General features: G+C 36.2%; 1 protein-coding gene across 1 annotated transcript; it reads right to left on the bottom strand.

The window, feature by feature from the left end:
* Positions 1-2,158: 2,158 nt before the first annotated feature.
* Positions 2,159-17,415, bottom strand: LOC140144799 (replication factor C subunit 2-like). Its single transcript, XM_072166601.1, is given in 9 exon segments — positions 2,159-4,619; positions 5,433-5,627; positions 6,728-6,793; positions 7,615-7,873; positions 8,591-8,692; positions 9,367-9,430; positions 9,433-9,472; positions 9,887-9,998; positions 17,222-17,415. Coding segments are annotated over 9 exon segments (1,068 nt in total). The 5' UTR covers positions 17,338-17,415; the 3' UTR covers positions 2,159-4,505.
* Between the last annotated feature and the right edge of the window lie 26 nt (positions 17,416-17,441).

The raw sequence follows: 17,441 nt of genomic DNA, 5'->3' as shown, positions 1-17,441 counted from the left end.
TTATTCGACATCGAATATTCGATATAGAATGTACTCATTATTCAAGCTTTTTTCGGTCATTTTTATCTTTTAACAAAAGTTTGTTTTAAACGTAAAATCAATTATTTCCCCCAAACTATATATATATTATGTAAAATATAATTGATTTTATTTGTCAACAACCATTTCGTTACAAGATACAAATAAACTGAAATAGATTGAATATAACATAACAAATACTTGTTGCATCAAATATTCGATTTTAAAAATCAAAAGTATGAACCAGGCATTAGTAGTGAACTTTCTACCTCTCGTTTTGCGGAGTTCCAGATTTAATTGGAATTAAATATTGCAAATATTTTATATATTTTAAAGATTAGAATCTTGGTATCCGATTCGGGAATCACTTTATGATTAGTATTGATTGACTGCAAACTGGTTTAAGTGGTTCCCGACGATCTGTTTTTATTGGCCTACTCCAGTTGAAATCCATACACCCACCTACTATGGAAGACATGTCCTTAGTATCTCACACACAGGGGTGTAAATTTCAAATAGAGCCACCCATTCAGGGTCGTCTGCTCCAAAATGGGCTATTCTATTTGAAATCCATACACCCCTATGGAAGACATGACTTAATATGTGTGTATAGATTTCAAATGGAGCTGACTATTTTAAAACATATAATTTTAGCAGATTCAATAACAAGATTACAAGCTTTTCAAATATGTAAACATTAAATCTACAGCTCTGCAAAAGAACAATGCTGGGATTTTATATACAATTTATACCTCTTAATTTACGACCACAAATACAAGAACAAGAACCACCATGCTCTTCATGTAAACCTACATGAATTCGAAATTGCATACTGTCAAGACTTCACAGATAAACAAACTATAATATTTACAGTAATTTCTTGGCCAAACTGGAACATGCGTGTTGCGTCCATGTAGCGTACTAAGCGTGTACGCAATGTAAGGCGCGTGTATGCTTTCTTCTGTACCGCGTTATATTCGCGCGTGTTTAACGCGGAGCCACTAGCGTTTATAGTGTTCCAGTTTGGCCATGAAATTACTGTAAATATTATAGTTAGCGTCCGACAATCCTATCAAACTCCTGCACAGCCTTGGTTAGTTGTGCATAAAAGGGAGTTTGATTCCTTGTGCCTTCATTGGAGAAAAGGAATCACATAAAATGGAGAATAATGGCAGTACTTTTACAAGGCAAAAAAGAACTTTTATCTGGACATTGATGAAATGTTGTCTTCAGGAAAGAAATTTTTCTATTACCTGGTACTACCACCTTTTGAGACAGTTTCAAGGTGCAAAACTAACCAAAGGCTACGCTGTTGTTCCCCTGCGTTCAGAAATTTCAATCATCAAGACGAATCATATGAACCATTTCTGAGTTTGATTGACAGGTGACATAAGCGGACTAGTTTCTTTATCTCCAACTTTTATCATAGTGTGTATAAACAAGACTCATTTGAAATGTGACGCATGAAAAGATGATGCTAAAACTTAAGACGGGCATTAATCATACGGCAATGTGATGTCTTATGTACTTCTTACATGTGAGCTGACAGCAGCTAATACATATAGTATTAAATATGGTAAAATATGCAGCGTAATGTAATGATTACAAATTAACACTCAGGTCACATAAGTGTATCCAATGTATCCAAGGTCTAAAAAATTGTTTGATTGGCGTAACCCGGCCGACCCTAAAAGTAGACCTGATCCTGACCTTTTTTTCTTATTTTTTGCAAAAAATAAAATTTATAAATTTATAAATAAAAATAAATAAATTTAAAAAAAAAGAAGAAAAAAAGTTCCAAAGCCTTTATCAAACAAAATTTACAGCTTAAAAAAAAAAAAAAAAAATCCTGACCGACCTACCCTAATTTTTTTATGTTACGCCAATCAAACAATTTTTTTAGGCCTAATGTAAAGATATGTACAGTAGTCAATATAATTATGGCGAAGAGCATCAACACATGCTAAACCATGGATGTCCAAGATGCAATTGTCAACATCCAAGGCTTGAACATTGAAAATGCATACAATAGTGTGGTAAAAAGAGTGGAAATTTTTGCAATTTTGTGTTTTTACTGGGGGAAGAGTTCTGACTGGGGGATATCCCCCATGAGGGGAGGGGAAAACACGGGGGGGGTGAATATGAATATGCATCAGACTGGAAAATGACAAGTGTTTTGATTCTACAAAGTGTCCCATAAAAAGGTTACATGTAGAAAATGGACCACATTGTGTGACAATAAATGTCATTTTTTCAGATATTATTTATTCATCTTTGTGATAGTGTGCCAAGTTTCAACTCCTTTATAATATTTAAAGCATCTAAACGGGAGCGCAAGATGACATGTCAACAGCAACTAACCATCAAAATGTTTTAAATAACCATCTCACAAATAAGTATAAATGAGAATTATATCTCAATTATTGTTATTGACAAGACTACCTCAATATTCTATTGTAATTAACAGAAATGTCTGATGTAGTGTATTTTATCCATTTGGGGGTCAGGGCTTAGATTTTGACGAGAATCAGAGAATTGATTCTCGTAAGATTCGGTTGTGAGAATCAACTTCTCACATTGTATCATACAGTAATTGCAGTGACTATGATGGAGTTTGATTCTCGCAAACTAAGACGAAATCAAGCCCCAGGGGATTACACTATGTTTTTTTATTACTGTCGTACACCGCACAAGCATCTCAAATAATGTAAATGATTGTCTCATCTCATCTACTTTTGAAATTAAACTCTTTTAAAACAATTTCTCAATTGTCCACTATTCTTTGTGTGTCAGACATTAACTTCAGGTTTTTGTGGGGTTGGTTGAAAGGTAAATAGTCTTCCCAGAGCTATGAAAGTGTTTTTTTAAACAATATATGAATATGGCTTAAAAATTACAAAAAATGATATAAAAACATATTCAGAAAACTGGTGCAAATTTACTTCAATCTCAACTTGTACATACTGATATTCAGCAAATATTGGTAATTTTCTTTTTTTTATTGAATTAATTGCTGTTTTCCACAAATTTTTTTCAGCAACTTTAATGTCGGATTGTCGGGGCTGAAAAAAATCTACCTGTGAAGTAGATGAGATCCATCTACTGCCACTTCTTGTGTTATGTGCCATATGTGGAGGCAAGGGAGGTGTGACCCTCCGCCACATGTTTTCATGGCTCTGACCAGCACCCTAGCAATGCAATTTGTCAGCTTATTTGCTTTCTAGAAATATACACTTTTATATAACTTAAGCAAAAATAGATTTAGAAAAGACAAATTCTCTCTGTTAATCCCCCATGAAATGCCTACCTTTATATCAAATAATGTTTCCATACTGGAATGTTTTGTCATCTTTCTAGTTTATTTGCATTATGTTTTTGGCATTTTACTAAAATTAAGTACAAAAATAAAGCAAGTTCATGTTCGCATGTTTTTATCAGCTCACTTGAAAGCCTGGAAATCCTGTTTGCTATATTTGATTTGTTATGAATTCGGCAGACAGCCGAATCTAGATTTGTCTTTTTGATAAATTTATGTTACGAATAAATTACTTTGAATTGGAGAACAAGGGATCAAGCGCTTTAGCTCTAGATGGCAGCGTATTAAGTAAGCTATAGAAGGCAGCATACAGAGTGAACCAATAGTGCAGCGCAGTGTGGTTGACGCTGATCACCTTTCAAACATATACTGCCATCTTGAACTAAAGTGCTGGTCCCCTATTCTCTAATTCAAAATATTTGATACATATTGAATCAATTTATGTAAAAATAAAAGATGAGTTTTTTAGGCTACATCTCGCCTAAAATTTATAATATAGAACTGAGGTCATACATTTGTAGTGCCACACAATGACCACTTTTTTCAAATGCGGCCTTTTCACAAAAAAGGATACATGTTTATATTCATTGTTTAATAATTCAATAGTCGGTGCCTTTTCTTTTTGTATAGAATGAAAATGTCCGCTGAAGTCTGGAATATTAAGGAAACCTTGATCCATTATTCTATTAAGGCTTTTTCAGGTGGAATAGCTGATTTTTAACATACATGTAACCTTCCAAGGAGTCCAGTGAGTTCAAGAAGTGAGTTCACTCCTCTGAATTCTCATATGAGTAATCTTCCTATGTCTCAGACTTCAAATAGAAGGGCCAATTTTTGACATACCCTTGCTTAGAGTCCAGAAAGTTGAAGAAGTGAGTTCACTCCCTCTGCATTCTCTATAAGTGACCTTCCTATTTAGTTTCATCTTAGGTTTCTTCAGGTGGAAGAGTTGATTTTAGACATAACCTTGCTAAGAGTTCAGAAAGTTGAAGAAGTGAGTTCACTCCCTCTGCATTCTCTATAAGTGACCTTCCTATTTAGTTTCATCTTAGGTTTCTTCAGGTGGAAGAGTTGATTTTAGACATAACCTTGCTAAGAGTCCAGAAAGTTGTAGAAGTGAGTTCACTCCCTCTGCACTCTCATAAAAGTGACCTTACTATTTAGTTTCATCTTAGGCTTCTTCTGGCGGAAGAGCTGATTTTTGACATAACCTTGCTAAGAGTCCAGAAAGTTGAAGAAGTGAGTTCACTCCCTCTGCAATTCTCATATGAGTGAATCCAATCTCCTGAAAACAAAGAAGAGGGAAAATGTAAATATTAAGTGAAGTACCTATAATATTAACTGTTTGCCTATTTAACAGTCAATTTCTTATAATGAACAGTTAAAACAAGCTTTCAACTTTTTTTAAAAATGATTTTAATTTACCAACATAATAAATGCAATGAAGTAGTGTACATTACAGTACAAACTTCTTGCAGTTGTTGTCTCTGTTCTTGTTTTTATATGGAATTTTGTTCCTATGTTTTCCCTTCCTTGTAAAGGACCCAAATGGGAATAAGCTTTTCCCCCAAGGCTTTTTGGGCTATCCTTGGTACTTGTGTCGGCATAATAATAATAATAATAATAATAATAATAAATACACCTATAGCTTCTGAACCAATAACTGTTTTCACAATATTTTAACATAGAAAGAAGGGCAATTTATTTCCGCGCATTTTGATACCCCATTTGTCCAATTTCGTTCAATATTAACATCATAGCAGTGTTTTTAAAGAAGAGACCCATATTTAAAAGTTGCCGCTATTTGCATTGATTTGAAGTCAGCGCATAAGATTAAGGTGGGTTTTATGGGCCACAATGTTTGGGTAATAACTATTGATCACTGTAAATTGCAACTTTTGAATTCAGGTATTTTTCTTTAAAAGCACTACTGAACCAATCAAGGAGGGTATTAATAAGATCATCTGCAAATGTAATTTGACCATAAATAGTTTAAAGCCTAGTTATAATTGGCAATTAAAAGTTATCAACCAATCACAAATGCTGTTAGAGGACCAGTAGTGTACCGGGGTTAACCAGTGACTACTGAATATCTTACCTTGATAAATTCTAGTTTAAGGTACTCTGCCATCTGAAAAGTCTTGCAAACTCGGAACATGTTTCCTATGATGTCCTCCGGGGAGTATCCCATACGCCACATATGCTGCATGACTTCGAAAGCCTTATCAATGTCAGCCTGGAGACAATGCCCTAACATATCTTTGATTAATAGTGGATGTGGCTCATCACAAACCTGGGAAAACAATGTGTAAGGAATGTCAGGCTAGTTACAATGGTCTGATTTTTTTTATGTCGTTGATTAAGTGGGCACTGAACAGTAAAATTCCCCATGAAATACATGTATGTGCGCCGAAGCCTTAAAAGAACAAGCTATTACCAAGTCCATCCAATTGATGGTATTATTTAAGGTGGTACTACACCCCTTGATAAATTTATGACTATATTTGCATTTTTCTCAAAAGTAATAACACACTGGTAACAAAAGTTATGTATATTATAGGGGCAAGGAATCCAGTTATTACACTGGAATTTAAGTGACTGAAGACAAGCAGTACCGCTAGAATGTACCTCATTTCTGAACATAATTAACCACTTGTCTTGAATCACTGAAATTTCAGTGAAGTAATTGGATTCCTTGCCCCTATAATTATAACTTTTGTTACCAGGGTGTAGTTATTTTTTGAGACAAATGCAAATTTAGTCACAAAGTTTATCAGGGGGTTTATTACCACCTTAAACTGTTTGGCGATGGAGCAACACTCTTTAAGTTTAATATATCTTTTTGTACACATATATCACCAAAGAAGGTTTTTCAAATTCCACTTTATTTTCAACCTGTCCTATATTTTTTAAAGCTTTCACCTCTCAAAATCTGGTTTTCGATGCATTGCACTGTCTGATAGCTTATGCATCACAAAAGTCAAGTTAATTTTTTCACATCCATGGGAAACAAGAACATTTCAGCTTTTACATATCATCCTACAATTATGTCATTCACACATTTTGGTGGAAATGGGCATGGTTCTAAATTTTATGTTTTCTAAGGTACTATATCGATGTTGCATTTCCGGTCGTGGAAGCCCCCTTTCTGTTCAGTGCCCCATGATTTGAAAATTTAAAAATGTTGCTATTCTGTATGGGCTTTTCCAGTTGAAATCCATACACCCCCTATGGAAGATATGACCTTCATCTTTCACACAGGGAGTGTAAATATCAATAGAGTTACCTGAATGGGTGACTCCATTTGAAATCTACACACCCTGTGTTTGTGATTAAGATCAAATCTTCCATAGGCAGTGTATGGATTTCAACTGGAATAGCCCAATATCTTACCTTGAAAACATTTTCACTATTGACCACTCCAAAACCTGAATGTGTGGACTGTAGATTGTTGACAGCCTGTATAAGACAACAGAAGAGTAAATCCCATTAATCAGTGATATTCCCCTATTCACCTTTTCGATAAATCCCATAAGCCTTTGCGAGTACACCTGAGATGTCATCATTTAACGTCACACCGACATGCAATGCGCAGAAATGATGTTTGCTAAACGATGTACGCATCGGCGTGACATGTGCTGATGTCCAATGACAACATCTCAGTTGTCATTGTCATTAATGCGAATGGTTTATAACTAAAAACTTTCTTTGTAAACTTTACCATGGCCTATCAGTAAGCACCGGGAAAATGTGTGATTTTTGAGAGCAAATTTTTAACTGCAGTTTTGGAAAATTCGCGATTTGGCCATAATATTCAAAAGTTTAACTGGGGAATAGTTGCATTTTTTAAAGTTATTAAATATTTGTTCTCCTTTTTTTCTCTGAAATATTTTTCCCCGGTGTGGTTCAATTTCTGCAAGGATTATATTGCAGATTGCCATTTCTTTCAATTTTAGTGAAAACTGAAGTTTTTTGGAAAATTAATACTTTAAAAATGGATATTTTAAAAAAATCTTAAAATTCTCCCGGTGCTTACCTATATGAGCAATAAAATAGGCCTTTTAACCAATCAGATGACAAAAATCTATATTAATGAGGTATAGAAAACAAATATTGACTGCTTTATTTGGGTCATGGTTAAAATTATACGCCTATGGTGATCTCAAAACCATGCTATGACCCTCGGCTGTGCCACAGGTCATAGCATGGTTTTGAGATCACCTTGAGCCTATAATTTGAACCACATTCCTCATAGCCATCAATATTTGTATGCTACTAACCTGTCTCATATCTCCTTGTGCTGTGTAGATGATTGCTTCTAAACCATCATCAGTATGATCTACATTCTCCATCTCACATACTTCAAGTAATCGCTTCAGCAGTTGTTTGTCGGTGAGTTTGGAATATCGTAAGACAGCGCATCGTGATTGGATGGGTTCGATGATTTTGTCGGATGCATTGCACGCCAGGGCAAATCTGGTTGTCTTGGAGTAGATTTCCATTGTTCGCCTCATGGCTTGTTGAGCTCCACTCGTCATACTGAATCATAAAAATAGAACAAAATGGAATGTTCCAGTTGAAACTCATACATCCCCTATGAACGACATGACTTTAACCTTCCACACAAGGGGGCGTAGATTTATGGATGACATCATTTGAAATATACACCCACTATATTAAGGTCATGTCTTCCATATGGGTGTATGGATTTTAAATGGATTTGCCCTGCATTGCTCATATCAGGGGGTGAAATAGTAGCACAGTATCACATATTTTCTATCCTATATACATGTAGGCCAGAGTGCTATTGGGCTAGACTCTTCCATTAAATGTTGTTATGGGGTCGCTACACCTCCTCCATATCCAGTCTGTTACCTTCCAAGACTGATTAAATCCGGTACCCACTTGTACACTTGGGTGGGGACAGGTAGTAGAGGTGATGAGCCCTGCCTAAGTGAACAACATGTTGGCGCCGTGGGGATACAAACCCACTTCCTCACCACCGTGCCCTCTATGTGACACAATCTGGTCCATGGAGGCCAAAAGAGGCATTTTTGGAAATTGGATTACTATAATTATTCCCTTATGTACAAACATAAGGCTATCATATACTGAAAACACCGAAGGTCTAGCATACTTGGTTCTGCCTAATGTGTTCATTCCATATGAAATTAATACACCCCCTGTGAAAGATGTTTGTAAAATCTTTCACAAGAGGAGTGTGGACTTTAAATGGAACAGTTAAAATGAGCTCACCTGTCTGCCTCATCTAAGATGATGATTTTATGCCGTCCTTTTGGTAATGTGACTTTCTTCTGAGCAAACATCTTTATCTTATTCCTCACAATATCAATACCCCTGTCAACAACAAAAATACAAACAATTAAAGTTCTTTGGACAAGAGAGAGAATTACAGGTGAAACGCGGTGAGAGACATCCGATTGCTTGAAGAAGAAAAAAAAACGCATGGAAAATATCAAGTTTTAGATGTCTTATAGTATTGTCAAACACAGTGGACTAATTCTAACCAGCAAGGGTGAAATTAAGTGGGAGACGGGAACCGTTTGGCCCCCAGAAACTCTGAAATGGCCCCTGGTTCCATCTCAATTGTAGTTGACAAGGGGACACTTTTCTCACAAAACTGGCCCCCTGGATAGTGAACCAAAAATATAAAATTCAAAGTAACTAGTGCTTATTTAACTCATCCAGCACATCTTTATTGGCCCCTTGATACATGTAATTGGAAATGGCCCCTGATTCCTCCAAATCTTGGTGAACCAGGGGCCACTTTTTTGCCAAAGTGGCCCCTGGTACAAGCTTTCTTATTTTCACCCTTGCTAACCAGCTTGACGTTAAAGAGATCTGGATCTGCCGAAAAGGAAAAGACACTCTATAGTCTTCTAATTTGAGCTATGTGTTATCACTTAATCAATGTAACAATGCGTCAAGTGAGAAAAATCTTCACAAGTAGGGTATATTATGTTTGACTTGACAACCCTGTTTTTTTTCCCTTTTATGGCAACCCTGTTTACCTGTCATTTGATGCATTCATTTCTAATACTGCTTCTTTATAAGATGGTCCCAAGAGCGCCTCGCTAGGCAGAGAATACTTGTTGTTTTTCCAGTTCCTGGAGGACCCTGAAAGATAAGAATCACAGAAATATCATTGCATGCAGTGGCCGCGAAAATGTACTGACAGGCAGGCAAACAGATGTATAGCAAGGCCAGTCTTTTAGAATTTGCAGGAGAGCATTAAATAGCTGATAGCTCCTTCAAGGAGAGCTGTTCAGAGCATTATACAATAGAATGTACGGAAATAATGCTGAACTAAGGAGCGCTAAAAATCACTCTTCTATATTTACGGAAAACAGTAAAGAGATCCCTCTCTCCTTAAAAGGGAGTCCCTTGGATGGACTTAGTCTGGATTTTTAAATGTAAAATGGCCAAAAGATCACCAAAAGCTTGGAAAATCTAAAACAAATCTACAAATATTTGCAAATTATATTTTAAAAACACAATTCAATTTCAACAAAAAAGAAGCTGATAACTCACAGCAATAATGATATTTGGTACATTTCCTTCTTTGGCAAACACACCCAGCCTGCTGATAGTTTCTTCATTTCCGACAACATCTGATAGCAAAGTTGGTCTGTACTTCTCAACCCTACAAAGCAAGAAATAAAATGGACAAACCAAATGGATAAGAAAAATTTACTTTTTTTAGAATGGATATATAAAAAATTTTCACAAATTAAATTTTTTCCTACCTACATGGACCAAATCTCTTTTTTTCATCATGTTTCAGGAAACAAAGCATTATTTTGTTAGGCCTGATGCAAATCTGAAAACACAACATAAACCCGACCTCTAATCTCAAATTTGCACACGATAGTTATGCATTCGATGCCAGAGTATGTTGCTATTGTTTTTGGACAGTCAGCGCTGACATACCGTATTGTCTGTAATAAACACCCTAGGAATTGTATTTTTCCAAAAGGGGGGCATATTTTTTTTTTTTATAAAATTGAAAAAAAAAGAAGAGGTTATATGCCCTAAATTACTTGTTATTCAAGTTTGGAACCAGAGAAATACTGATGAGCACTACAAAAAAAAAAAAAGAAAAAAAAAAAAAAAGGTGCAATTTTTTTCCTCCAAAGTTGTACATTTTAATTACGGTACCAGTACTTTTGCTTCTATTTAACAGGCAGGGATACATTGAATTAGTATGCATTCATAACCTCATTAATAAACGCGATGCGTGCGATCCAATCATATTTTATTATTTGTGAAAACGCGAACGCAAATCGAGGTCATTAATATCTCACAATTGACCGCAAAATGCGTAATTGTTCCAATGTCGCACACAATTGACTTCTGCGTGCGCCCGACAGCGTCCAACGAACTGCGGCTGGTGGCTGCCGTATTTGGATTGCGCGCTACCATATTTGCACAGATTCTGATACGCACTTTTGTTATTGGTCGTTTTGTTTTAGCCTGATCGATTTTGGGAAAGGGAAGATGTAAAACTGTTTATTTTACAAACTTTTGAGGAAAATTTTGTGTTATTTTGTAAAGTTAAAAGATCAAAGTGACGAAAGTTATGAATGAGGTTAATAACTTTGCATCGGTTATATGTCGGGCATTGTGAAAAATCTAAACATTTTGCTTTGGACCTCGGAATATTCCTCGGTTCCAAAGGCAAAATGTTTAGATTTTTCACAATGCCCTCCAAATTACCGATGCGCAGTTATTAACCTCTAATTGGTAGCTGTTCAATGAAACAAAAGTAATTAATAAAATGTACAACTTTACCCAACTTTGTAAAAAAATAATAATAGCAAAATCAAATTTTGTGTGTATTTCAATGGGAAGTGGACAAAAAAACATAAATTAAAATATTCAACGAGCCATAACTAAAAAATGACACGGAGTTGAGACCTACTGTTTGAAATGTGTTCATTTGATCCATAGGGCTTTGTCAATTGATTTAAAACAAAATCTGAGAGGGTGACCAGCCAACCTTCAAGTATTGGGTGACTTGAGATGGAATGACTCTTTAGTCAAAGTCAAAGTACGGTATTGATTTTTAAAATTATATTCTATAGCCAGCCAAATCAATGCAGTTAAACATATGTGTTGAATAAACTTGATACATTGTTTGATCTGCACACCTGCACATGCAGGTGACTGTGCAGGTAGCACAAGTGCATGTAGAGTTTTAGTTGTAAGAAACATACAATGTGCCTCTGAACCAAAGAAGTAATTTAAACTATATTTATATCCCAAGGTTACAAAATGACACCAATTTTTACTTTCATCTGTAAAAAGGATGATTAGTTTAATGGCACAAACTTTATGAATATGGTTTAGTGTGCAAGTTACTTTCACTTTGTGCAAGTATAGATTTATGTTACCTGCACAAATGCAAGAAATTTTTTTTCTGGTCAATCGAACACTGACTTGAAAGAATATGACAATGGCAGCTGAGTGTATTGAACTTCCACTGCCCAGACAGGCATGTGATTACGGAATTCCCTGAATGAGGAAACTTGCGAAGCGGAACGAGCGTAGCGAGTGAAGCTCTCGCCCCTCACGACCGGGGGTCCAGGGGCCCGCTGAAGGGTTAGGGTCCAGGGGCGGAGCCCCCGAAGCCAGAGGGCTTCTACACTGTAAAAACCCTATTGAGGCCCTCTCAGGAGAGCAATTTTGCAGGAAAAAACGACACATAAATGAAGACAAAATGTTTAATTTGAATGAAAAAATACCACTTTTTAGTACAATGTGAGTGAAAATCAAATACTTAACCTCACTTATTACTTATTACGTAGTTGGTCTCACGAGTCGTTACTTGTGCAGAGTACTTTTCTCGATGTTTTGTAGATTTGGTAATATGGTCCGTTAAGGTTACGCTGAATTTGGATGGTTCCAGGTTCAAATTGGCTGTTACGTAGCCACCTAAACCATTTTTTTTTGCAGAAAATAAACATCGTAGGCCTAAAAATCATAGGTCATCTCGAAGCTAACATTCTAAGCATTATTATTATCATGATAATGAAGTTCATTAAAAAAGAGAGAGATGCTCTTTGCCAATGTTCAGGAGCTTAGAGGGGGCCCTACCCCCCCAAATGTCTCAACGGATTTACATTGATCTCAGGGGGGTCGGATTTTGGTCTCAAATTCCGCGGATTACCGCGAATCCGCAGAAAAATCACATGCCTGACAGTTAGTGCATTGAAAACCAACTGAAAACAAATCAAATTTTCTGATTTTTCTTGGGATTAGCAACTAGGCACTGCGTAATGAGCATGCACAGATGTAGTAAAAATTAGTGATTTTAGAAACGCCACATTCGTAATGGGGAAGAAACATGTATTTTTATCGTAACCGGTGGTGCTTAGCCTGAACAAACTCGCCATGCGTGGCTATTGAAGCGCGAGTGGATTCGCTTTAATAGGCCTACTATCTTGGCAATTTTTGACAGGAAGATCATGAAGATATAGCGATAATGCATGATGACGCCGCACTGTGCAATTATGTGGTTGTGGAGAGTTCAGACTCAGAGGTCAAACAGTTTGTTTTGTTAATATCAATATTTTGCGATATTTATAATGAAAACAATTATTAAACACTGGAGACACCCTTTCTACATGCAGGGGTCGAAATAAGCGATAGCCCGATAGCCATGGCTATTAAGTTTTCTGTCGGGCTATTGGGTTTTATCTCCATGTAGCCCGTCGGGCTACTGGGGTTTTCATGCGCGCAGAAAAATGAAAACATGTGAAAGAAAAATAAAAGCTTCGATCTCCAATATTTACAGCCTGTCCAGAAATTATGTAACATAAAATGCAATGTAACGACACTTGTTGAAGTGAAGTCACCGTAGCATTGTAACATAATTTAAAAAATAGAAATAAAATACACTCCGCCGGCATAATTACACAGATTGCGATATTGTCTAGAACCACTGCTGCTAAGTTATTGCAGTGGCAGTGCTGAATGATGACACGTGCATGAGTTGGAAAATTTTCTAATTCTAGGGATCGAAAAGAAATGCTGTGTTGGTGGTGTGTAGAGATATGCCATCGGTGAAATACGACACAATGATCGGCCGTAGAAAAAAAAAAAATGACAAAAAGTTGCCCTTGAATTATGTTTTATACTAGTCATCATACTCCAGTAATTCAATAAATATCATAATATTTGGCCTAAACTTGAACTCATTTGCAATGAAATGTCATTTTTTATTGAGAAATACATGGGTTCCATGTGGTGCCAATGGTGTTGAATTCTGCACTTTGCCGAAGTTTACTGCATTTTGTGGAATTCAGCGAACTTTTATGGCACAAAGCAACACTTTGATAGTAAGTAAACTGCTTGGGAACTTTCTTAAAAAGCGAGATAGTTGGTTACAGGTGAGAATCGTGGCGTGGCTTTAACTATTTAAGCTTAATACCATGAATCTATACCGGTAACACATCATTGTAACCAAAATCAAAAAATCTGATACCAATTAATTAAAACGGTACATTCAATACTTGACAGATTCAAGATTAAGAACCCTTCATTTTAGGATTTGAGCGCATATTTTTAACACTTTCAGGGGGTTCAGGGCCGTTCTGAGAACCCCTGGTTTTAAAACCTTGTGCTACCCCTGATTATGGGGGGTAAGGGTTACCCAGGAGGGTTACTCACTAATAACTGAATATTTGAACAAACGATTGGTTTGAATTGTGCAAAAACAATGTTTTTTTTCAGGGCTATTGAATTTCCTTCAGGGCTATCAGAAAAAATGGCTAGATAGCCCAGATGGCTATCAGGAAATGGTCCCTTATTTCTACCCCTGTACATGTACATGACACTTCCTACATGTACATTACAACTTGAGAACCAGTGTACGAAAAAAAAATCAGGTTATCCGGCGGATGACCAGGTCATGAAATCTGGTCATCCGCCAGAGTTTTTGGTAATCCGTATATCTGCCACAATTGGGATTTACATGTAATAAAATATCATAACTACTAAAGTATTAAAGTACCGTACTCAAAATAAAAGAAAAGACACAAATCAATATAGGTATGCTAGGTGGATTCAAATTTGCCATCAAACTGCATCATTTTATATCAAATTAAAGCCCTTGATTAAACAAAGCCAAAACTGAAAACCCTTTTTTCATAGCACTTTCCGTAGCAAAGTTACATCTTGTCAAAGATTGACTTTCATCAAAAGATTCAGCTAGCAAAATTCCCCAAAACGGCATTTCGGGGTGTTTCTAGATCTTAGTCTCATTATGATAGCAGCTTTTTTTAATGGAACTGCTATCAAAATCCCTCTAAAATTTCATGTGCGATTGTCTTATCACCATAAAAAATCATATATTTGGGTCAAGTGAAGTATAGAAAACATTTATGTATATAGGTTTCCTTCTTCGGCCAGTTGTTTTAAATTTCTATGTAAATTTGCATTGACATTTTCGGCGAATTTGGCTGACTAGCAAATGTGTACTAGGTTTGCCTGGGATACTTACAATATACATTGTAGAGTGACAATGTCATAAGATTTAGTTTTTTTGCTGATGTCAAAGCCTCATCATCATCACAGGCACCGCTATCACTAAGTATTCATGTTGTATTTTTCGTAAGCTTAATAAAATATCGGGACTAAATCATTTTTATCATGCATGTGCATGTTTATATTGCATGAAGGTGAAAAATGTGCATGTGTGTGGGTGTCCGACGGATAACCTGAATTTCTGGTTATCCCTCGGCAAATCTGGGTGTCAGGACTACCAGATTACGGTACCACATAATTTGTAGTTAACTTGTACTGTTGAGAACAATTGCTCAAAGTCAAATATGCAATTGTGTGTCAGTTCAGCTCTTGACCTAGCTCGAGATACTCTAGCTAAAATGCAGGTTTACATTTACTATCTTACATTATCTTGCTGTATTTCAGCTAGAGCTCCAAACGACAAGCTTCCGGGTTTTTTTGGAGAACAATACTGTTACGTATAAAGATGAAGAAGAAACCCGCCTCGGAGCCCGCCCTACTCATTATTTCATTGTACTTATTGCAATTTGCCTCCACACATTACGTAATCATCACAAAGCTTTTGTGAGGATTAGTGAGTGGATAAGAATTTGACAGTGGAAGATACGAAGGATACGCCGATTGTTAGTTGTCAATCATTAATTTCCGCATCGTATTAATATTTTACTGCATGGCATTCCGCAAAACACCAAGACAAATTATGCCGTATTTTTCCAAAGATCATCTCATATGAAGTAAGCTGAATGCGATCTGTACTTTTGTAACATTCCGATCGCTTTTGATCATCTATTATTGAATTTGCTTGAAAACATGTGAGTTCATGTTGTACGTGTAAACATAATTAGCATATAGACACAAATGAAATTACGATGCAATACAATGCAATTTGAATGCGCAGCAGATCTATAGAAATAACGTTGCCCGGTTTTATGCAGAATTAGACCCTGTCTGTCTTGACCCAGAACAAAATATTACATACAGCCAAGTGCAGCTAGCAGCTGTCAATCATTTTTGCAATGGCTGTCTAAAACTAGATACAGACTTTAAGCATGGAAGTAATACACATGGAAGCTGGTCAAATACTACATCAAAGTGAGTATCATACTTGCCGCGATACTGAACAAAAGCAGTACAGTTGGAAGTGGAACAATTGAGTCAACGCATGGTCAACGTGTACCATGTCTAAAATCAAAGTTCCCGCTTAAAAATCAATAGCAGTACCAGGTCGTGTACTAAGTCCTGATAATGGGCTGTGTTATATTACCGCAGTGCATGACTAGTTTTATGAACACAAACAGATTTTATATTTAAAATCCCTACGTAATGGTCAGAATGCTATCAGTTTAATTTATACAATTTTATTAAAAGTATGTAATTATGTGAAAACCTACCGATTAAATGTATACTTTCAGATAGCAGTTTTAAAACAGAAAATGAAATGAAATACAATTTATTTTACATAAAATGTAAAGATAATACCAGACTCTGGAACATTCTGGTCAACAGCAATTTCGGGCAGCCCGGGCACACAAATAGATGCGGATTCATTTTATAATGTAAAGCATGTGCCAAGTGCGCATATCAATTATTACCGCTAATTAGCGGTTTAGACGTAAATGCATGATTTCCAATATTTTGAAGTTTAAGAAAATCTGTACATGTAAGTATAGGGTAGAAATCGATATTTTGATTGGATTTCTGTAATTATGGATTACAAATCTAACATCCCTGTCACTTTTTTCCGAATAAAAACAACATACTTGAAACATAATCAAGAAAAACACGATTTTTGCTCAAAATAATAGACCTGTAAATAAACGAACTGGCAATAAAGGCGGCAAGTCTGATCCACTTCAAAGACACGCTGACTACATTGTTATCACAATAGCTTGATACGTACCCTCTATAGAATGTTACGTAAATAATTCAATAGGTGTTCGATCGACCAGCTTCCATGTCTCTTACTTCCATGCTTTAAGGTACATATTTCGAGGTGCATAACAGACACCAAATTTGTGTCATAACAAACACCAAATTGGTGTCGATGACCTGACATGCATGCATTCTTTTGTGATGGTCTTTCAATTTGTACCGAGTGTCCTTGGCAGACTTGACTATGCTTCAGTGGTCATGAAAGGATTCAATAGATAACCTCTGCCCCACTAATCCCCAGCTATTGTCTGAAATTGCACCTCGGAAGATATATTATAACAACTCAGTCCCTCAAATGATAGTCATATAACGACCAAAAGATTAAATGACTGACTATCATCGAGGACTGAGTTCCGCAGTCTAGTCTAAAACTGATAATAAGCTTATCAAAATATTAAATAAACCTACCATGGAGCTTGGTACGTCGATGATCCTGATTTCCCAGATTTACTTGGAGCATCTTTCTTTGTATTCGACTCGGTCTCCATTGCCTCAACTTTTTCTGATGCCATTTTTCCTAACATTTTAAAGTGAAACACTCGTCTTCGATGATCAGCAAGAATTTCGCGCGGAATGAATGAAGTACTTCCGGAATTTAGAGCTGTAAGTAACGACGCACACTATTGGT

Source organism: Amphiura filiformis, unplaced genomic scaffold (assembly GCF_039555335.1).
Source record: "Amphiura filiformis unplaced genomic scaffold, Afil_fr2py scaffold_82, whole genome shotgun sequence".
Classification (NCBI taxonomy): Eukaryota; Metazoa; Echinodermata; class Ophiuroidea; order Amphilepidida; family Amphiuridae; genus Amphiura; species Amphiura filiformis.
Note: the sequence above shows the minus strand (reverse complement) of the source record. Positions and strands in the feature narration are given on the sequence as shown.